The 24,253-nt window shown below is 37.5% G+C and overlaps 1 protein-coding gene and 1 pseudogene across 5 annotated transcripts in view; one reads left to right on the top strand and one right to left on the bottom strand.

The window, feature by feature from the left end:
• Positions 1-24,253, top strand: part of SLC4A7 (solute carrier family 4 member 7) — a 125,769-nt gene that overhangs the window by 44,665 nt on the left and 56,851 nt on the right. For all 5 annotated transcript variants that reach the window (XM_060109344.1, XM_060109340.1, XM_060109339.1 and 2 more), the window contains exons 2-5: positions 4,201-4,282; positions 8,324-8,470; positions 21,747-21,885; positions 22,668-22,828. In XM_060109344.1, coding sequence (XP_059965327.1) covers positions 4,201-4,282; positions 8,324-8,470; positions 21,747-21,885; positions 22,668-22,828 — 529 coding nt within the window. The remainder of the gene's footprint in view (positions 1-4,200; positions 4,283-8,323; positions 8,471-21,746; positions 21,886-22,667; positions 22,829-24,253) is intronic.
• LOC132497247 (dnaJ homolog subfamily C member 9-like) lies at positions 2,689-3,340 on the bottom strand (annotated as a pseudogene).

Raw genomic sequence — 24,253 nt, 5'->3', positions numbered from 1 at the left:
TGCAGTAAATAACCTTGCACATTTGTTATTTCATATAAAGAGAATTTAAACTTTCTTAGTGATCTTATATGGATAATTCTTAAATCTGTTGTCTTCTGTGTGGTAGAGCAGTTGTATTCTGAATAGTTACCTTATTTTATAAATAAAAAATTGAAACCAAGGCAAAATAATTTCCTTAGGATTAGAGTGATTCAGTCTTGCATTGGTATACTTAGGGTGCCTTTTTATTCTTCCATGTATTTGAGTTTTCCCAGTGCCTTGGCTTTATTTCATTTTAGGTAGGCTTTATAAGGACTGGCTTGTGTGGCTTACTCATCTGAGGTTAAGAATGAAAACATTTTGATGTCAGGGGTGGCTCTTTGCTTTTGCTATTTTTAGTTTTCCACTATACTCTTGGAGTTAAAAAATGAAGAAAAGTTTTTTCTAGATGCAGATTTAAAAGTAACTGACACATTAAATTGAAACTTGAATTCATTCTTTTTAAAAATTACATGTTTATTGTTAATAGAAAATTAAACACCATAGGATTGTCTGTTTCTGGTTCCCCAGCCATCTTTGTGACACAGTGTCAGTGGTTTGATGTTTAACCTTTTAAATATTTACATGTATTTTTTACATCTATTTCAAAAAAGAACTCAAATAAGATTGTACTTTATATAGTGTTTTAACTAGATCTATATTTAGAAACATGGCTTAAAGCTTATCCTAAGGTGATAGAATTTAAAATGCAGTGTTTTTTCAGAAGTGTATTTCTACTTTGAAACGTCAATCCCTTCGTTCTGAGGGATATATTTATCCCTCAGAAAATATATATAATTTCAATATATAGCCATATGCACCTGCATATTTCGTTGAATTACTTGTAATATGTTGAGATGGGCAATGTGTGTGCCACTTAATATTTGCCTTTATAGCAAACTACCTTTCTGATTCATGTTTCACAGTTCTTGAAAAGTAGATAATGTTTTTAAGGGAAGGGAGAAATGCAGATACCCCCTCCCTGTTTTTTTTTTTTTTTTTAAACAGTGTTGTGTTGTAAATTTTCCAGACTTCAAAAATTTTAACTTTAGTTTTTTGCTACAAGTTACACATGAAAACATTCTCATTGAAAACCCAAACATTAACAATAAAATTATATATTCACTTGGCTTTGAGTCACTTACTCCAGGCTTCACAGAGGGTATTTAAGGAGAGCAAGGTGAGTGGACCATGAGAAGATGAATAGATGGACATACCCTTTTTTACATGCCCCTTTTGGTACACGTGGCAGTATTTTTCTGTAATAGATGTTTACAGGTCAAAGAGTATGTGTATTTTAAATAAATAAATATTGTGAGCTTGCTCAACTTCAGCTGTTTCATAGTGTTAGCTGATTAGTGTTAGTACATCTAAACATGTAAGTACATCTGCATAGAAATAAAAGAGGTGTTTCTGTTTGTTTGTTAAGGATGAGAGATAAGTATATTGTTTTGCTTCCTTGGCAGTTCTGTTGAAATCAAAGTTTGGAATGGGAGCAGTTAATCCCTTTTAGAATACACAGTGTGCTACCTCTTGGATCATACAACATCTGTCTTTTGTTTGAGAAGCAGCTTCCTTTTTGTACCTACCTGTGCATGCTTAGTGACTAAATAGCATGACATCATTGGAGGAATGGTTTTAGAGTGTGGCATGCTTAATGGATGGTAATGATTAGTTCTTCATTCTTGTACGTGTGTGTGTGTGTGTGTGTGTGTTTCCTACTTTAGCCTTTCCTCATTATTAAGGGAGCATGACTGCTGTGAGGCAGGTTACCACACATACAGCTGTCTCTTCTTTCTTAGTCTACTATATGAAAATGTATAATGGTCTACACAGCCTGTTTCCCAATCCTTTAGATATAAAGCCTTAGCAAGTCATTTAATTCTGAGTTTCCTGTATTAAATTGAATCCCAGTCCTTTAGAGTCATATACAAGTACCTCTTGATAGCCAGGTCTATTTGATTCTACAGTTTGGATATCTAGCTTTCCTTCAGAAAGTAAGTTTAGATATTGAGATCTGCATTTTCTTAATATACTGTGTCTGTTTCTGAGTTTTGGGTAGCAAATAGTGAGGGTTTGGATAGTAGGAAATATATTTGAAAATTTAATCAAATTGATTCAGTTCCTGAGTTTTAAGATATAAGAATTAAGACACTGAGAGTTTGGATAGCAAGGAATAATTGTATATGAATTTATTTTGTATGCACTGAAAAAAACCCCTATACCCAAATGTAAGATATTTTAAGGTCAAGAGTTGGAGGAGACCTTAAAAGATCATTTTACCCAACCTCATATTTGATCCTTTCTAAAACAAACTGGCCCTCCAATTGATGCTTGGACATAGAAAGTGGTGAGAAGCTGACTATGTTATATGTCCTTCTGGTTTGTTGTTTTAAGTGGAGAGGAAGTGCTAGGCAGTGAGCAATCACGGAGACCATGGGGAAAAATGACTGTCATCTGATGGATAAAATAACTTCCTTCTAGAAAACTGATAGTGGAGTACTATAAAGTTATCAATTAAAGCATAAAGACCTTCAAAGAGAACAAATTAGATTAATTCTTTTCTTTCTTGAAAGCTGTTGGGTTTTTTTTTTCCTCTTCTCCTTTGGGAGGTTTGTAGTACTTTGCTTCTGTCTGATCAGGAATATCATCCATTTCCAGTTGCCCATCTTATGCCTGCCCTGAATGACTGGTTAGGTCATCTACCTCTTCATTAAGCCCTGGCTCCTTTCTGTGTTTTTTTAGCCTCTTCCTGGGCCATCCTTTTCCTTCCGTTCATCTCTTGCTTTGATCCTTTGACAGAGGCATTGTGGGACAGGATTTCTCCAGTATGAATGCCTTGCCAAATGAGGTTCCATATTCTGGGTTCCTCTGTACTACACACATGCACACTCCACGAACTGATCCATGTCACCCTTGAAGTTAAGATAGGCCTTTGTCACATTAGTCAGCTCTTCCTCAGAACCTTTGTCTATCTTTTCAGAACCTTGAGTGTCCTCCTCCAGTGTGTGTCCCAGTCCCAGGTTTGGTTGAGTACAGCGGAGTCCTTATCCACTGTCCCCTGCTCGTTGTACTCTGCTCTCTGGTCTTTGTCACTTAAGATGGAACAGACTTCCCTGAGGAGCTGGAAGTGGCAGGTGCTATCCTCCTCGTCACTCTTGCCCACTGAGTCTGGGTGCACCTGTAGGGCCACCTCATGGTGGCTCTGCTGCCCGCGCCCGTCAGCAGTGAAGGTCTGTGAGGCTGCAGAGCCCTGCTGGACATGGGGCCAGTGTGAGCCACAGCTCACATAAGACCTCTGAAGGGAAGGGGCTTCGTCCATCTGTCTCAATCAGTGGCGCAGAATCTTGTACATACTAAGTTCATAATAAGTAGTTAATGAGGATTATATAATGTTCTTTTGAAAGTTAAGTTAGAAGTTGAGAAGGGAAATTTAAGCTAAAATTTTCTTTTAAAAATAGTCCGTGTAGTGTTTTACAGTAAATATGGTTAGTCTTTTTGTTGAGCTGAAGAATGGAACAAAATTGCGAAGGTTGACTTCCGCAACTCAAAGCTGGACTCTCCTTAGAGGTTAAATTTTGGCATGGCTTTTCCTTTGTAGAGAAATAAAAAGTTCATATAACTTTGATTGTTTCTTTGTAACTTATGAGTGAAAGTGATACTACATGTTAAGTCTATGGACTTATTTTTGACCATTATATGTTTAACCATAATCCAATCCAATATCCAATGTAGCTGAGTTAAGCGGGGTTTTTTTTTTTTTTTTTTTTTTGGTTAAGAGTACCTGAAAGCAAAAAAAAAAGGAGAAGAAGAAAAGAAAAAATGTATTCTATATTGATATCTAAGGGTTTCCTGATTTTCTTTAATTTCTGATCTGGAGGGTTGTTCCATCGAAGTGAGTATGTGTACCAGTTACCAGTAACTTCCATAGAAGACCAGTGAAAAATCTTTGTCATTTCAGTTCTTTCCATGAGATTTTTGAATGGTCTTCTGTGGATTAAAAAAAAAAAAAAGCCTATAAACATACTTTTGAAAGAATACAGTTAGCTATATTACGAATTCAGTTCTTTGAGAGGAAGGCAATCTGTTATATATTTTTGGCTGTCTCAAATAACACACCCTAGTAAGTAGGTCCTCAGTATATATTGATTTCATGAGTGAATGAGAATAATTTCTTTTTAGGGTCCCGATGAAGAAGCTGTTGTAGATCTTGGCAAAACCAGCTCAACTGTGAACACCAAGTTTGAAAAAGAAGAACTAGAGAGTAAGTTTGTTTAAAATAACTTGTTTAGCAGGATAAATTACTAATGAATGTTTGTTAGTGTCCTTTACCTATTATTTGTTGAAATATTTGTTGTTGTCATTGTAGAGCATACATTTAGAGAGTGTTCAACACTTTTCTAAATATAGTTTAAAGAAGAATAATACAGCAAAAACCCATTTAACCACTACCCATATCTGCAAATAGAACATTCCCTGAAATATAAATATCAGAATGCTTTTCAAACTTTACTGATGGTTACCATTACTTATCTTGGAAATTGAAATGCCACAATTATAAAATGAGTTAATTCTTTAATTTTTTTTCTAACAGCCTGGGTAATTTGAATTATGAGCAAACTATAGCGTGCCAGACTAATAAGCCACAGTTATCACTGGTTGTCATCTAAATGTTCATTTTATATGTCTGTTAATCAGCCTTTTAAAGTACTTATAAAAACCTCAGCATAGAATTGTGTAGCAAATGAGTTATTTGCCAATCTGTTTTCCCTGAGCCAGAAGAAGTCCTGACATATGGTTTGTTTGTTTCTTTCTTTTTTTTGAAATAATTTTAGATTTACAGAAGAGTTGCAAGGGTAGTACAGAGTGTCCCCTGTATATGTTTCACCCAGCTTTTTCTAATGTTAACATTTTATTTAGGCGTAAGTTTATGAAAATGAAGAAATTAACATTGATACAATACTACTAACTAAACTACAGATTTTATTCAGATTTTACTAGTTTTTCCACCGATGTTCTTTTTCTGTCCCAGGATCCCGTTGAACAGCTCAGATTGTGACAGGACACTTAGTTGTCAGGTCTCCTTAGTCTCCTGTAACCTATGACAGTTTCTAGATCTTTCCCCGTTTTTCATGACCTTGACATTTGGAAGAGTAGTGGTTAGATACTAATAGAATGTCCCAAAATGTGGGTTTGTCTAATGTCACATTGTGATGTTATAATCTCATAGCCCAGATCGTGAGTACGTGAGGAGCATACCACACGTGATATGCCCCTCTCACCTGTGGACAGGTGTTATCGACATAACTTACTATTGGTGATGTTAACCCTGAACACTTGCTTAAGGTGGTGTTCGTGGCAGATGTTTTGATAGACTTATTTTGGGGTCTTTTTGAGACCTACATTTTTGAGTTAAAGTCTTCTGTGACAGCTGAATGGGGCCATTGCTTTACAAAAAGAGGTGGAAAGAGACACAAATAAGTGTTCTCCACATTTGCTTCCTGAAATGGAAAAAAACCCTGTTTTTTTTTTTAAAGTAACCTGTATATCTAGTGTATTTATCGGTCGATGGTATTAGCCCTTGGTGTAGTTAGCCCTCGGTATGACAGAGTCCTTGGTGCTCTGTAAAATAAGAGAAGTAACAGGAGACTAGCATTGTTAATTACATGAACTTATACATAATTCTTTTTTATCATAGTAAATTTTGGTACACTTTTGTGTATGTTACTTTTTTCCCTTTTTGGAAAACTAATACTGGCAATACTCAGAGATACTGCAGGTTTGGTTCCAGGCCACTGCAATAAAGTGAATATTGCAGTAAAGTGAGTCACATGAATTTTTTTGGTTTCCTAGTGCGTATAAAGGTTATGTTCATGCTATATTGTAGTCTATTAAGTGTGAATAGCATTATATCTAAAAAACAATGTACATGCCTTAACTAAAACATACTTTATTGCTAAAAAATGGTAACCATCATCTGAGCCTTCAGCAAGTCATAATCTTTGCTGGTGGAGGATCTTGCCTTGATGTTGGTGGCTGCTGACTGATGAGGGTGATAGTTGCCGAAGCTTGGAGTTGATTTCTTAAAATAAGACAGCAATAAAGTTTGCCACTTTGATTGACTCTTCCTTTCATGAATGATTTCTCTGTAGCCTGCAAGGCTGTGTGATAGCATTTGACCCACAGTAGAATGTCTTTCAAAATTAGAGTCCTCTCAAACCCTGCCTTTGCCTCTGCTTTATCAACTAAATTTATGCAATATTCTAAAACTTTGTTGTCAGTTCAACAATCTTCACAGCAGCTTCACCAGGAGTAGATTTCATCCAAAGAAACCACTTTCTTTGCTCATCATCAGTAGGAAGCAAGTTTTATCATGAGCTGGCAGCAATTCAGTCCCATCTTTAGGCTCCACTTCTAATTCTAGCTCTTTTGCTGTTTCCGTCACATCTGCAGTGACTTTCTCCACTGAAGTCTTGAACCCCTCAAAGTCATCCACGAGGGCTGGAATCAACTTCTTCCAAATGCCTGTTAATGTTGATATTTTGACCTCTTCCCACGAATCATGAATGCTATTCATGGCATCTGGGAAGGAATGGTGAATCCTTTCCAGAAGGTTTTCAATTAACTTTGCCCAGATCTATCAGAGGAGTCACTATCTATGGCAGCTATAGCCTTCAAGACCTGAAAGTTGAAATGACTCCTTGATCCAGGAGCTGCAGAATGGATGTTGTGTTACCAGGCATGAAAACATGATTAATCTCTTTGTACATCTCCATCAGAGCTCTTGGGTAACTAGGTGCCTTGTCAATGAGCAGTAATACTTTGAAAGGAATCTTTTTTTCTGAGCAGTAGGTCTCAACAGTGAGCTTAAAATATTCAGTAAACTGTGTTGTCAACAGATGCACTGTCATCCAGGTTTTGTATAACCTATAATGGAAAAGAATCTGAAGCTATACACGTGAAACTAACACAATATTGTAAATCAACTAAAGTTAAATAAAAAAGAAAGAACGAAAGAAGGAAGGAAGGAAAGAAGGAAGGAAAAAAGTATACATATATAGAGCACAGGCAGAATAGACTCAGCATGACTCTTAAGGGCCCTAGGATTTTCAGAAGGAAGGAAGGAAGGGAGAGAGGGAGGAAGGAAGGAAGGAAAGGAAGGAAGGAAAAAAAGTACATATATAGAGCACAGGCAGAATAGACTGAGCATGACTCTTAAGAACCCTAGGATTTTCAGAATGGTAAATGAGCATTGGCTTCAACCTCACGTCACCAGCTGCATTAGCATGCATGTCCTTTGAAGCTTTGAAGCCAGGCACTGTCTTCTCCTCTCTAGCTATGAAAGCCCTAGATGGCATCTTCTTCCAATAGAAGGCTGTTTTGTCTCCATTCTATCCAGACCAGTAAAACTTTCTCCTTATCAACAGTAAGGCTGTTTCACTTTCTTATCATTGGTGTGTTCACTAGAGTAGCACTTTTAATTTCCTTCAAGAACTTTTCCTTTGCTTTCACTTCTTGGCTGTTTGGCACAAGAGGCCTGGCTTTATGCCAGTTTCGCATGCCTTCCTCACTAGGCTTAGTCATTTCTAGCTTCTGATTTAAGGTGAGAGATGTGCGACTCTTTCACTTGAACGCTTAGAGTCTGTTGTAAGGTTTTGTTTTGTTTTGTTTTGTTTTTGTGGTACACGGGCCTCTCACTGTTGTGGCCTCTCCTGTTGCGGAGCACAGGCTCCAGACGCGCAGGCCCAGCGGCCATGGCTCACGGGCCTAGCTGCTCCGCAACATGTGGGATCCTCCCGGACTGGGGCACGAACCCGTGTCCCCTGCATCGGCAGGCGGACTCTCAACCACTACACCACCAGGGAAGCCCCATTGTAAGGTTTTTAATTGGACTAATTTCAGCATTGCTGTGTCTCAGGGAATAGGGAGGCCCAAGGAGAGGGAGAGAGATGGGGGAACGGATGGTCAGGGGAGCAGTCAGAACACATACAACATTTATCGATTAAGTTCACCATCTTATATGGGCATGGTTTGTGGTGCCTCCAAACAATCACCATAGTAAATCAAAGATCAATGATCATGGACCACCATAACAAATATAATAATAATGAAAAAGTTTGAACCATTGCAAGAATTACTGTCAAAACATGACAGAGACAGGAGGTGAGCAAATGCTGTTGGAAAAATAGTGCTGATACATTGGTTCATTGCAAGCTTGCCACAAACTTCTATTTGAAAAAAACACAGTATCTGTGATGTGCAATAAAATGAGGTCTGCCAGTAATGTTTCTGAACATTTTACCAGGTCATCGAGCTGTGTATATAGGTGTCCACGTCCCATTTAGTAAAGAGAGTCGCCGGCGTCACAGGCATCGTGGACACAAACATCACCACCGGAGGAGAAAAGACAAAGACTCAGACAGAGAAGATGGACGGGAATCTCCTTCTTATGGTAAGAGAATGGAAAGTTCTCCATTAACAGTTTAAGGTTCTTTCCTGGAAAGTTTTTTTTTTTAAATTAAATACTTCCTTTTTAAAATTGTATTTCTGTTATAACTCAGGCATAGTATATGCATTGAGGAATACTAATTGAAGTAAGAATGTTTTTTCTACAAGAAAAATGCTTAGTTTTTAGGTTAAGATCTACTTAGGATGAGTGAAAAAAGTAAGGGGCTTTGGTTTCTTTATTGTATTCCAGCCTTGGAATTGTAAATGTTGAGTATTGGCACTTAAAATTCAATTTAGAAGAGTTTTTATTTCCTTTTCTCTATTATATATTTCACAATTAACATATGCAATGAACAAATATCTGGAATCCTTTGGCTCCTGGGAGAGATTGAAATTTTTTTTTCATTTTTAAATACATTTTTTGCCAGCAGATTTTTATCCATGAAGCTGGATTACTTGGTTATCTGTGCAGAAAAGAGTGCTTTGATTTGATAGTATTGTCTTCAGAAGGACAGAATTTTTGTTTGAAAGCAGAGCAATAAAGAAGTGCCAGTAGACAGAGGAAATGATGGGAATCTCAGAAAGCAAAAAAGGCATATGGTAGAGGAAAATGAATTATTATCTGATAATAAAGATTAGTAGTTATTTAAGTGCCCCTGAAAGCTGGAAAGGCGAGAGCCCCCAAAAATAGCTGTGCGGCTTGAGCAGGACATTGCACTCAGTTGACATTAGGGCATCATTGGTTTTTTAGGACATCGTGGCCCATATGGCCATCTACACCATAGGTCCTAGTGTGTGCATTCTTGAGGAGCCATGTGAGCTGCACCCCCACAGGCACTGTGTGCTGTGCTGAAGGAAAGTTCTTTTGACAAGGTAAAGAGGGAAAGAATTACTGTGTATATTACATCTTATGTCATGATCATAAGAAAGAAGATACTGATGGCCTAGTAAAATATTAAGTGCCAATTCTGTGCTAAGTATTCCACCAAGCCCTTGACATACGTGCTTTGACTTAATCTCAGCATTTTTAAAAAATTAAAGATAGGTATTATTGTTTTCATTATATAGATGGAGAAATTCAACTTAGAGAAGCTAAATGATGGGAATCTCTTAGCCAGTACTAAGAGATACTGATGGCCTACTAAACTATTAAGTGGTCATATAGCTAACAAAAATATGTCACTGGTGAAGGAAAAATCAACAGTAATTTTAGAAAGCATCACTAGTGGACTTTGATGATATTGGTAGTTGAGAAGTATTTTGCTGTTATTTTGTGAGTGGATCAGTATGCTTCTCTATTTCATTCTGAATAAAAAGGCGCACAATATTTTTTATAGGAATGCTTCTTACTAGACTGTAAGTATGTTTATATGTTCACCTGGCTAGGTGGTTTAATGTTCAAGCTGAGGTCTGAAATATGAAATCTAAATATAGTGGTTTGAAAAATAAATTTGGTGGAGAAAATATTTGTAACTTTTTCTTAGAGTAATTATGCCTAGAAAAGTTTTATGCCACAGAATTGGGTTTATTTTGGTTTTAACTCCAATCTGTATCCTAGAAATTGCTATGAAGTCCCTTCTTTCTTCCCCCCACTCTCCAAAAAGAGATTACACAGGTGATCTGCTTCTGAACATGATGGAATAACAGGAATTGAATTTACCTTCCAATTTTAAACAGTTAGAAAACTGCACAAAATATATGAAACAGTAATTTTCAGACAATGGACAACAGACAGCATAGGATGCTAAGCTCTGAGAGAGGGGAAGCAAGTGAGATGACCCCTGTGGTCCTGAGTTTGTCCCTGTGAGACAGTTTCCAGGCCACAGCATGAGGAACCCAGACAGAGTGTAGCAGGCTCTCAGAGTTGAGGAGACAGATTGGAATTTGGGGAGGCCTACGAGGTTAGGATTTAAGATGTAGAGTGCCAGAGAATAGAGAACTACACACAGAGAGTGTTCCAAAGGTCTGAAGAAGGGTCCTTTTAAATTCTTGGCTGGGTACTAGTCTGGGTATGTGTGACAGGAAACTACCTGAGGCTTGATAAATAGCCACCAGAAAGCAGTATGGTAAACAATTCCTGGATTTCACACAAAGACTGGGAGTAGGATGTGTTCCCACCAGTCAGAGTGGAAAGACCTTGTGACATATAAGGCATTAGATAGAGGTCTCAGAAGGGTATTGCCTTAGTAGTGGGTCTAAATTAGTTTTACACTAAAGGCTGCAGTGGATCTGCTAGAAAAAAAAAATTTGAAAGCAAGTCTTGAAAGAATTAAACTGACTCCAAGTATCTGCATGCTGGAACAAAGTCTAGTACTACTAAAAGAAATACAGTAAAACCTAGCATCTAACCATGAGAAATGCACAATATCTGACATCCACAAATTATTTGGAATATAATGAAGTAGGAAAATAGGCATAACCAAGAGAAAAATAAATCAATAGAAACAGATCCAGAGGGAGGAGCTTCAAGATGGCAGAAGAGTAAGATGTGGACATCACCTTCCTCCCCACAAATACATCAGAAATACATCTACATGTGGAACAACTCCTATAGAACACCTACTGAACTCTGGCAGAAGACCTCACACCTCCCAAAAGGCAAGAAACTCCCCACATACCTGGGTAGGGCAAAAGAAAAAAGAAAAAACAGAGACAAAAGAATAGGGATGGGACCTGCACCTGAGGGAGGGAGCTGTGAAGGAAGAAGTTTCCACACACTAGGAAGCCCCTTCACTGGCGGAGATGGGGGGCGGGGAGGGGAGCTTCGGAGCCACGGAGGAGAGCACAGCAACAGAGGTGCAGAGGGCAAAGCGGAGATTCCCACACAGAGGATTGGTGGCTGAGAGGCTTGTCTGCTCACCCACTGGGACGGGCGGGGGCTGGGAGCTGAGGCTCAGGCTTCGGAACTCGGATCCCAGGGAGAGGACTGGGGTTGGCTGTGTGAACACAGCCTGAAGGGGGCTAGTGTGCCACAGCAAGCCAGGAAGGAGTCTGGAAAAAAGTCTGGAGCTGCTGAAGAGGCAAGAGACTTCTTGCCTCTTTGTTTCCTCGTGCGCGAGGAGAGGGAATTAAGAGTGCTGGTTCAAGGAGCTCCAGAGATGGGCGCAAGCTGTGGCTATCAGCGCAGACCCCAAAGATGGGCATGAGATGCTAAGGGTGCTGCTGCAGCCACCAAGAAACCTGCGTGCAAGCACAGGTCACTATCCACATCTCCCCTCCTGGGAGCCTGTGCAGCCTGCCACTGCCAGGGTCCCATGATACAGGGACAACTTCCCTGGGAGAACACACGGCGTGCCTCAGGCTGCTGCAATGTCATGCTGGTGTCTGCCGCCGCAGGCTCGCCCCACACTCTGTACCCCTCCCTCCCCACGGCCTGAGTGAACCAGAGCACCCAAATCAGCTGCTTCTTTAACCCCGTCCTGTCTGAACAAAGAACATAATGCTCTCAGGCAACCTACATGCAGAGGCGGGGCCAAATCCAAAGCTGAAACCCGGGAGCTGTGTGAACAAAGAAGAGAAAGGGAAATTTCTCCCAGCAGCCTCAGGAGCAGCGGATTAAATCTCCACAATAAACTTGATGTACCCTACATCTGTGAAATACCTGAATAGACAACGGATCATCCCAAATTGAGGAAGTGGACTTTGGGAGCAATGGTATAGATACATATTTTTCCCTTTTTCTCTTTTTGTGAGTGTGTATGTGTATGCGTCTGTGTGTGATTTTGTCTGTATAGCTTTGCTTTTACCATTTGTCCTAGGGATCTGTCATTCCATTTTTTTGTTTGTTTGTTTGGTTTGGTTTTTAGTATAGTTTTTAGCACTTGTTATCATTGGTGGATTTGTTTTGGTTGCTCTCTTTCTTTTTTTCTTACTTTAAAAAAATTTTTGTGCATAATTTTTTATTTTAATAACTTTATTTTCTTTTACATGATTTTATTTTATCTTCGTCCTTCTTTCTTTTTTTTCTCCCTTCTATTCTGAGCCATATGGATGACAGGCTCTTGGTGGTCCAGCCAGGCATCAGGGCGGTGCCTCTGAGGTGGGAGAGCCAAGTTCAGGACAGTGGTCCACAAGAGACCTCCCAGCTCCACGTAATATCAGATGGCGAAAATCTCCCAGAGATCTCCATCTCAACGCCAAGACCCAGCTCCACTCAATGACCAGAAAGCTACAGGACTGAACATCCTATGCCAAACAACTAGCAAAACAGGAACACAACCCCATCCATTAGCAGAGAGGCTTCCTAAAATCATAATAAGGCCACAAACACCTGGAAACGCACCACCAGACGTGAACCTGCCCACCAGAAAGACAAGATCCAGCCTCATCCACCAGAACACAGGCAATAGTCCCCTCCACCAGGAAGCCTATACAACCCACTGAACCAACCTTAGCCACTGGGAACAGACACCAAAAATAACGGGAACTACGAACCTGCAGCCTGCATAAAGGAGACCCCAAACACAGTAAGATAAGCAAAATGAGAAGACAGAAAAACACACAGCAGATGAAGGAGCAAGGCAAAAACCCACCAGACCTAACAAATGAAGAGGAAATAGGCAGTCTACCTAAAAAAGAATGCAGAATAATGATAGTAAAGATGATCCAAAATCTTGGAAATAGAATGGAGATAATAAAAGAAACGTTTAACAAGAACCTAGAAGAACTAAAGAGCAAACAAACAGTGATGAACAACGCAATAAATGAAATTAAAAATTCTCTAGAAGGGATCAATAGCAGAATAACTGAGTCAGAAGAACAGATAAGTGACCTGGAAGATAAAATAGTAGAAATAACTACTGCAGAGCAGAATAAAGAAAAAAGAATGAAAAGAATTGAGGACAGTCTCAGAGACCTCTGAGACAACATTAAGCGTGCCAACATTCGAATTATAGGGTTCCCAGAAGGAGAAGAGAAAAAGAAAGGGAGTGAGAAAATATTTGAAGAGATTATAGTTGAAAACAAATTGCACCTAATGAAATTTAAAAGCTTTTGCACAGCAAATGAAACCATAAACAAGATGAAAAGCCAACCCTCAGAATGCAAGAAAATATTTGCAAATGAAGCAACTTGCAAAGGATCATACACCATGATCAAGTCCGATTTATCCCAGGGATGCAGGGATTCTTCAGTATACACAGTCAATCAATGTGATACACCATATTAACAATTTGAAGAATAAAAACCATATGATCATTTCAACAGATGCAGAAAAAGCTTTTGACAAAATTCAGCACCCATTTATGATAAAAACTCTCCAGAAAGTGGGCATAGAGGGAACTTACTCAACATAAGAAAGGCCATATACGACAAAGCCACAGCCAACATTATTCTCAGTGGTGAAAAACTGAAAACGTTTCCTCTAAGATCAGGAACGAGACAAGGATGTCCACTCTCACCACTATTATTCAACATAGTTTTGGAAGTCCTAGCCACGGCAATCAGAGAAGAAAAAGAAATAAAAGGAATACAAATTGGAAAGGAAGAAGTAAAACTGTCACTGTTTTCAGATGACCTGGTACTATACATGGAGAATCCTAAAAATGCCTCCAGAAAACTACTAGAGCTAATCAATGAATTTGGTAAAGTTGCAGGATACAAAATTAATGCACAGAAATCTCTTGCATTCCTATACACTAATGATGAAAAACCTGGAAGAGAAATTATGGAAACACTCCCATTTACCATTGCAACAAAAAGAATAAAACACCTCAGATTAAACCTACCTTGGGAGACAAAAGACGGGTATGCAGAAAACTATAAGACACTGATGACAGAAATTAAAGACGATACAAACAGATGGAGAGACATAACCATGTTCCTGGATTGGAATAATCAATATTGTGAAAATGACTCTACTACCCAAAGCAATCTACAGATTCAATGCAATCCCTATCAAATTGCCAATGGCATTTTTTTTATAGAACTAGAACTAAAAATCTTAAAATTTGTGTGGAGACACAAAAGTCCCTGAATAGCCAAAGCAACATTGAAGGAAAAAAACGGAGCTGGAGGAATCAGACTCCCTGACTTCAGACTATACTACAAAGCTACAGTAATCAAGACAATATGGTACTGGCACAAAAACAGAAATGTAGATCAATGGAACAAGATAGAAAGCCCAGAGATAAACCCACGCACCTATGGTCAACTAATCTATGACAAAGGAGGCAAAGATATACAATGGAGAAAAGACAGTCTCTTCAATAAGTGGTGCTGGGAAAAGTGGACAGCTATATGTAAAAGAATGAAATTAGAACACTCCTTAACAACAAAAATAAACTCAAAATGGATTCGAGACCTAAATATAAGACCGGACACTATAAAACTCTTAGTGGAAAACATAGGAAGAACACTCTTTGACATAAATCACAGCAAGATCTTTTTTGATCCACCTCCTAGAGTAATGGAAATAAAAGCAAAACTAAACAAATGGGACCTCATGAAACTTCAGAGCTTTTGCATAGCAAAGGAAACCATAAACAAGATGAAGAGACAACCCTCAGAATGGTAGAAAATATTTGCAAATGAATCAACAGACAGAGGATTAATCTCCAAAATATATAAACAGCTCATGCAGCTCTGTTAAAGAAACAACCCAGTCAAAAAATGGGCAGAAGACCTAAATAGACATTTCTCCAAAGAACACATACAGGTGGCCAGGAAGCACATGAAAAGCTGCTCAACATGATTAATTATTAGAGAAATGCAAATCAAAACTACAATGCAGTATCACCTCACACCAGTTAGAATGGGCATCATCAGAAAATCTACAAACAACAAATGCTGGAGAGGGTGTGGAGAAAAGGGAATCCTCTTGCACTGTTGGTGGGAATGTAAATTGATACAGCCACTATGGAGAACAGTATGGAGGTTCCTTAAAAAACTAAAAATAGAATTACCATATGATCTATCAATCCCACTACTGGGCATATACCCTCAGAAAACCATAATTCAAAAAGACACATGCACCCCAGTGTTCATTGCAGCGCTATTTACAATAGCCAGGTCACGGAAGCAACCTAAATGCCCATCGACAGACGAATGGATAAAGAAGTTGTGGTACATATATACAATGGAATATTAGCCATAAAAAGGAACGAAGTTGAGTCATTTGTTTAGATGTGGATGAATCTAGACTGTCATAAGAGTGAAGTAAGTCAGAAAGAGGAAAACAAATATTGTATATTAATGCATGTATGTGGAACCTAGAAAAATGGTACAGATGAACCAGTTTGCAGGGCAGAAGTTGAGACACTGATGTAGAGAACAAATGTATGGACACCAAGGGGGGAATACCACAGTGGGGTGGGGATGATGGTGTGCTGAATTGGGCGATTGGGATTGACATGTATACACTGATGTGTATAAAATTGATGACTAATAAGAACTTGCAGTATAAAAAAGCAAACAAACAAACAGAAAACAACTAATACTAAACTTTCTTTGTGTTAGTTGTATGGAAATATGTTAATATAAATGTTTAAGACATTACATGAAATTTCTAAAAATCTTACATGTTCTGGTATAATGTTAAAAGTCATAATTCTAGTTATTACTTTAAAATGTATATTTCAGAAATAACTAAATTTTCTTGTCAATTGCAATATTATGAACTTTCATCAAATCTTTAACCATGGTCATTTTTAAGTCTTTTGTCATTTACAGAGAGTTCTGGGTTTACTCTGATGCTTTTGCAAAAATGTTGCTATAAAAGTGTTTCATCTTCAGGGAATTCATGGAAAAGACTGTGAAAAGTACAGGTTTCTGCTAACTGACTATACTGCTGAACTGAATGAATAGGCATTTTCAGAACTCTAATGGAAAACTGATGAATTCATAAAAGTTCTCTCAAAAGATCAAGGTGAAAAAATAATTAATTACATTGGACTGAGTGAAGTGATGAGGATGATTATAATTTTTGTGACTTTTTGTTTGAATAAAAAAAAAACTAAAAGTAGAACTACCATACAACCTAGCAATCCCACTACTGGGCATATACCCTGAGAAAAACATAATTCAAAAAGAGTCATGTACCAAAATGTTCATTGCAGCTCTATTTACAGTAGCCAGGACATGGAAGCAACCTAAGTGTCCATCAACAGATGAATGGATAAAGAAGATGTGGCACATATATACAATGGAATATTACTCAGCCATAAAAGGAAATGAAATTGAGTTATTTGTAGTGAGGTTGATGGACCTAGAGTCTGTCATACAGAGTGAAGTAAGTCAGAAAGAGAAAAACAAATACCATAGGCTAACACATATTTATGGAATCTTAAAAACAATGATTATTAAGAACCTACGGGCAAGATGGGAATAAAGACACAGACCTACTGGAGAGTGGACTTGAGGATACGGGGGGTGGGGAAGGGTAAGCTGGGAGAAAGTGAGAGAGTGGCATGGACATATATACACTACCAAACGTAAAATAGATAGCTAGTGGGAAGCAGCCGCATGGGAGAGGGAGATCAGCTCGGTGCTTTGTGACCACCTAGAGGGGTGGGATAGGGAGGGTGGGAGGGAGCGAGATGCAAGAGGGAAGAGATATGGGGACATGTATATGTATAACTGATTCACTTTGTTATAAAGCGAAAACTAACACATCATTTTAAAGCAATTATACTCTAATAAAGATGTTAAAAAAAAAAAACAGATCCAGAAATCACAAAGTTAAGGGAGTTCGAAAACAAGTATGTTAAAGCAGTATAATAAATATGCTTTATATGTTCAAGAAGAGAGTGGCTGAAAATATATGAAAGTCCCACATGGAACTTCTACAGATGAAAAATGCAGTATCTGAAATGAGTAGTACACTAGATAAGATTAACAGATGATTTGACATTACAGAATAAAAAAGATAAGTGATTTTTGAACATACTGTGATAGAAACTAATCAAAATGAAACAACAAGAGGCTGAAGACCAATAAACAGCTTCAGTAATTTGTTGGACAGTATCAGGTAGTCTATCATATGTATAATTGGAGTGCCAGAAACATTTCCCAAATTAATAAAATGTCTGAACTCACAGGTCCAAGGAGTTCAGCAAAACCCAATGGGATGAAACATGAAGAAAAATCACACAAAGTCGCATAAAATCAAACTGCTGAAACCAAGACACAACAGTCCTAAATGTATATAACAACAGCATCAAAATCCATGAAGCAAAAACTGATAAAATTGAAAAGAGGAAGAGAGAAATTCACAAGTATAGCTGGAGATTGCAACTCTCCTTTCTCAGTAATGGATAGAACAAGTTATGAAAAAATCAGTAAGGATATGGAAGACCTAAATAACACTGTCAGTCAGATTGATAGTCACATGCATAGAACATTTCACCCAGCCACAGCAGAATACACGTTCTTTACAATTGCATATTGAAGATTTAACCAAGATCATATTCTAGGCCATAAAGCAAGTCTTAATACATTTAAAAAGACTGAAAGTGTATTCTCTGACCACAAATAGAATTAAACTAAAAAGATACTATGAAAAATGCCCAGATATTTGGAAATTAAGCACGAAGTTTCTCAGTAACCCATGGGTTAAAGATGCAGTCACAACAGAAATTAGAAAATATATTGAACTCATGAAAACGAAAACACACTACAGGCAGAAAATTGAGAGAAAATCTTGCAAAGTGAGGACACAGTTCTGACACGCAGAGGTTTCATTTAGCATGGTATTGTGCAAAGTGAGGACTGCCTACATATTAGAATTTGTTAGATATAGCTAAAGCAGTGCTTAGAGAAAAACATATAGCATTTAGTTTTTATACTAGAAAAGAAGGGACTTCCCTGGTGGCATAGTGGTAGAGACTCCGTGCTCCCAGTGAAGGGGGCCCGGGTTCGATCCCTGGTTTGGGAACTGGATTCCACATGCATGCCACAGGTGGGAATTCAGGAGTTCGCATGCCACAACCGAGGAGCCCACCTGTTGCGACTAAGACCCAGTGCAAACAAATAAATTTAAATAAAGAAATTAATTTTAAAACCGCAGAACAAGAAAGACCTAATCAATGATTTAAGCTTGTAACTTAAGAAATTGAAGGAAAAAATAGAACAAATTAAGCCTAAATAAGCAAAAGAAAGGAAACAATAAAAATGAAAGCAGAAATGAATAAAATAAAAATCAGGCCAGTAGTAGCAAAAATCAATCAGACTTAATCTGGTTCTTTGAAAAGATCAATAAATTTGAGAAATCTAAATAGCCAGACTGATCAGGTGAGGGAAAAAAAGATACAAATGACCAGCACTAGAAATTTTCAGTACAGATTCTATAGATATTAAAGAATAAGGAGGGAATATTACGAATGATTTTATGCCAACAAAATTGATACTTCAGATTAAATGGGAAAGTTTCTTAGGAATACATGCTATTAAGTAGAAATGGGTAACTTGAATTATCCTACATGTATAAAAAGAAATTGAATTTGTAGTCTAAAGCATTCCCACAATGGAAATTTACTCCCAAATGGCACCAAACATATAAGAAAGAAATAACACAGACTCTGCTAGAAAATTGAAGATGAGGGAACACTTTCCCATTCATATTGTGAATCCAGCATTACCCTGATACCAAAACCTGATGAAGATGTTACAATAGAATAAAACTACACACTAATTATTTCTCATGAATATAGATTCAGAAATCCTTAACAAAATAAAAGCATATCTTATCCAGCAATACTTAAGAGGGATAATATATCATGATGGTGGTAATCTGAATAGTGGCCCCCACAATGTCCATATTCCTACTGTCTGGAACCTGTGAATGTTAACCTTATTTGGCAAAAGTGAATCTGTAGATGTGACTAAGTTAAAGGATTTTGAGAAGTGGAGATTATGCTGAATTAATGTAGATGGGCCAGATTTAATCACAAGGAGTCAGAAGATCAGAGAGGAGACAGTAGTTATAGTGATGGAATGAGGAGGCGTCCAGACCTAAGGAATGTAGGCAGCCTCCAGAAGCTAGAAAATGTAAGAAAATGGATTTTCCCCTAGAGCCTCCAGAAAGAACCAGCCCATGACTTTTTAGCCCTGTGTAAAATTCATTTTGGACTTCTGGTCTCCAGAACTATAAGAGAATAAATTTGTGTTATTTAAGCCACCAAGTTCCAAGTGGAAATTTGTTATAGCAGCAATAGGAAATTAATATGATAAACAAGTGGAAATGCAGGGTTGGTTTAAAATTTAAACATCTATCAGTGTAAATATATTAATAGTATAAAGGAGAAAAACCCATATAATCATATCAATAAGACAGAAAAAGCCTTTGACAAAATTCCACCCCCCTAGTTTGCTAGGAGTTAAAATTCTGTCTTTAGATAAATTCTTTTTATCTACATCTAACAAATTCTATTTATTTAGAATTTTTCTAAATTCTAAATTCTATTCTAGAATTTTATCTCCTTGCAAACTAGGAATATTAGAAAACTTCTTCAGTGTGATATAGAGCATTTAGAAATGCTGATGAAAGACTGAATGTTTTCTCCCTATGAATTGGGAAAAGGCAAGGATGTCTTCTCTCACCACTTCTGTACAACATGGTACTGGCACACGTAGCCAGTGTAATAAGGCAAGAAAGAAATGAAATGCATCCAGAAGGTAAACGAAGAAGTAAAATTGTTTTTATTTACAGTTACAGAATCATATGTGTAGCAAATCCTAAGCAATCTACAAAACTACACAACTGAGTGAATTTAGCAAGGTTACAGGATACAAAATCAGTGTACAGAATCAACTGTATTTCTATATAGTAGCAATGAGCAATCAGAAACTGAAATAAAAAACAACACAATAACACCAGAAGTATTACTTGGGGATGAATTTCACAAAAGATGTGCAAGACCTAATTGCTGAAAGGTTCAAATATTAGGAAGTTCAGTTACATTATGTTTTTGTTTGTCCTGCATTGGTCTTAGAGTATTCCTTCATTATGAAGACCCATGACGTGTACATACTGGACAAGTTTCGGATATGTTTTTCATACTGCCTCTTCCCCTGTTCTTTATATTTTCCTCTTTCTGGAGTTTTTATTGTGCGACTTCTTTATTCTGTTTTCTATATCTCTTAACCTTGTGTGTTTTTGTCTTATTTGTCATTGATGCATTCTTTGTAACCTCCTCCTCCTTAGATCTGTCTTTTCCTTTAACAATTTTATTTCTAATCTTTTTTTCAATAAATTTATTTATTTATTTAATTTGGCTGTGTTGGGTCTTCGTTGCTGCACGCGGGCTTTCTCTAGTTGCGGCGAGCGGAGGCTACTCTTTGTTGCTGTGCACGGGCTTCTCATTGCCGTGGCTTCTCCTATTGTGGAGCACAGGCTCTAGGTGCGTGGGCTCTAGAGCGCAGGCTCAGTAGTTGTGGCGCACGGGCACAGTTGCTCCGTGGCATGTGGGATCTTCCAGGACCAGGGCTTGAATCCGTGTCCCTTGCATTGGCAGGCGGATTCTTAACCACTGCGCCGCCAAGGAAGTCCTTCTAATCTACTTTTTAACCTGTTTTAATATCCCTCTTGCAGCTATAAGTTCCTGGAGGTTTGTTTACTTAGATGTAAATTTTGAGTTTGACCTCCTCTATTGTATTTGGAAGAATTTGTTTTTAATTGATGCTTGTTGTATGCTTCAGTGTTTATTCTGGGACCCCTGGGGCTTTAAATTGTCCTGGACTAGAATGTATGCTAATTTCTCTGTCTGGGGATCCTGTAACTCACAGGTAGTTTAAACTCAGATGTCATGAGCGGCAGTGACCTGTCTACCTCCCTAACCTAAGCTGACAGACTTTTGCTTCTCCATGATAGTAGGAAAAGTTAGTTTTGAGTTTTCTCATCCTTTTTTTTTGAACTTGGGGATTTCTTTTTTTACCCTTGAACTTAACTACATATTAATTAAATATTTGAAATGTTCTATATTATCTAACATTTCCATCTATTTTTGGTGAGGAAAAGGTCCTGTCTTATGCATAGTGTTTTCTTGATTTTGGATGTTGCTTACTGTTATTTGTTAGATTTACATTAGTTTGTTAAAGATTAGTGTGACTTTAACATAATTTTTCTTTTTAATCTGTGGAGGTGATCTTTCTGTAAAATTCTTTTGTTCTAGATTGTTGGTCCTTGTTTCCTTCCAGAATTATAGTATTTTAATAATAATGAAAAGAAATTTGTTCTCATGGAATATATTTATAACAAAGCATTTCATTTTCAAGATTTTGAAATTACCTTTGTATTAATTGAGGAAAATTTTGAGTGTATATTTTTAAATTCTGATTTTGTTAAGACACACCATCCCAGAGAGTCCAGTTCATCCTGGGCACCGAAGATGATGATGAAGAACACATTCCCCATGACCTCTTCACGGAAATGGATGAGCTGTACTACAGAGATGGAGAAGAGTATGAATGGAAAGAAACTGCCAGGTGATGATACTCTCTCAGTTTTTTTTTTTTTTTTTTTTTTTTTCTTTTTGCGGTATGCGGGCCTCTCACTGTTGTGGCCTCTCCCGTTGCGGAGCACAGGCTCCGGACGCGCAGGCCCAGCGGCCATGGCTCACGAGCCCAGCCGCTCCGCGGCATATGGGATCCTCCCAGACCGGGGCACGAACCCGTATCCCCTGCATCGGCAGGCGGACTCTCAACCACTGCGCCACCAGGGAGGCCCTCTCTCTCAGTTTTTAACTGCCTTTACTTGGTTTCCTTTTGTAATGAGAATATAAAATTGAAATTGAAACATCCAGTACTTTAAAACAATGAGTAGAGAATTTCCTTCTGTCTGGAAATTTTATCTTTATTCTCAAAATTTGTTTCCTTAAATAATTCTTAATACTATAATATAACAAAAGGAAATATGTTACTATAGATTTTAATGTCTTTAATTAGAGGAAACAAATTTGAAAAATCAACATCTTGCATATTTAAAGTTTAAAATAAGATTGGAAGCTGAAACCATGAAATTCCAGAGTTTGTTTCTGTAAACTTACTACAGTGATAGCTAGAATAGAATGAGGAACTACAAAGGTAACTTGTGCCTATCGACATTATAGACCATTAGCCTAATTTGTAAAAATGTGTTTGTAGCGAAATTTTGTTTTGATGGTGGTGATCTTTGTTTCTGTTTAAAAGAACAAGCTTATGTTTATCATATTAAAATAAACAAATGGAATCATTATTTGTAAAATATTGTTATACATTATACATTTCAGATGGCTGAAATTTGAAGAGGATGTTGAAGACGGTGGTGACCGGTGGAGTAAGCCTTACGTGGCGACCCTCTCTTTGCACAGTCTTTTTGAACTGAGAAGTTGCATCCTAAATGGAACAGTCATGCTGGATATGAGAGCAAGCACTCTTGATGAAATAGCAGGTGATAGCAAAGTGACTTCTTTATAGTTAAATTGTATTGAAGTTAGAGATACTTAAATAAGGAAAATAAAGTGGAATTTTAGACCATTGATTTGACAGTTACATGTTGAGCTTCCATTCTGTGCAGGGCAGTATGAAGAGTAGACATATAAATAACCCTTTTTGTCTTTGATAAGTTTGGAGTCTAAAAGATTAAATTAGAGAGATGTAACTATAGTTATCAAGAAGAAAATGACTAGTGCCATAAGCAAGATATGGAGTCTGTTCTCTGGAAATGCAGAGGAAGGAGCTTTTTGTTTCTTTGTTTTCTGGACCAAGGTATCTGGGGAAGATACAGAGAGTACATTAACTATACAACTTATCCATAGAATTTGAACACATGGTGATAGGGAGCAGGGTGGTACAAAAGAAAAGGAAGTATTCTAAGGAGGAGGAAGGGAAGGAAGAAAAGTCTAGAAAGTATAGACAGCTATGAATCTCCAAAAAGTCAATTCTCTGTGAGTATACAGATTTTTTGAGATATGTTAGAAAAATAAATTAGAGGTGGATTGTGACTAGCCTTGAATTACTGGGTTAAGAAATTGAATTTTATTTGGTAGGCATTTTGGCTCTCAATGATTTTTAAGTTGGAGAATAGTATGATCTCGATGTGTGTCAGGGATATTCTGGCAAGAAGAGGTAGGGTGGCTTTGGATTAAGAAGAGGTTAGAAGCAAGGAGGTCATTTATTCTCTTGGAATGTCTAAGCAAGAAGTGATGATGATCTGATGTCTGGTAGGTAGTAGCAATGGAAACGAAGGAGAGAAAATTGAAGGGTGCTGTGGAGGTAGAAAGAAGGAAAAGATAGCTGTGATAAAGCTATTGGTCATTAACTGAAGTTGCTCAAAACCAATATCAAGTTCAATAGTAATAAATTTGATAGTGTGACTACCATTATAGATTGCCCAATATAAAAACAAAAAACTATTGTATTTGATCTTCAAGAGGACTGTAAATTTATTAGGATTTCTCAGGCTAGAAATATCAATACGTTGATATTACCAGATTGATAGATTTGACCTAGTGCTGCAAATCTTTAAGTTATCAAAGTCCTTTCTTGTTTTATATAAATGACTGAAAAACTGAGTTAGGATTAGGAATATTGAATTTAGACATATTCAATATGTCTTACTTTGGCTTTTAATTATCACATAATACAATATAATATTTTAGTAAATGTATAATCCAGTGTTCATTTGTATGGTAGTCTGCAGTCATGGTGTTGCTGCTAAGAGTTTACCTGCTAGGTTGATCCCTTCCAGTTTTCTCTCAGAGGAACCTTATCATAGATTTGAAATCCTGACTCTTTTATCTCAAGTTACTGCCACTTTTAAAAAATATTTATATGTACTTTATAAATTAAAAATAGTCCAGGCACCACAGTAATG

Source organism: Mesoplodon densirostris, chromosome 10, assembly GCF_025265405.1.
Source record: "Mesoplodon densirostris isolate mMesDen1 chromosome 10, mMesDen1 primary haplotype, whole genome shotgun sequence".
Lineage (NCBI taxonomy): Eukaryota > Metazoa > Chordata > Mammalia > Artiodactyla > Ziphiidae > Mesoplodon > Mesoplodon densirostris.
This window is presented reverse-complemented; position numbering and strand designations above follow the sequence as displayed.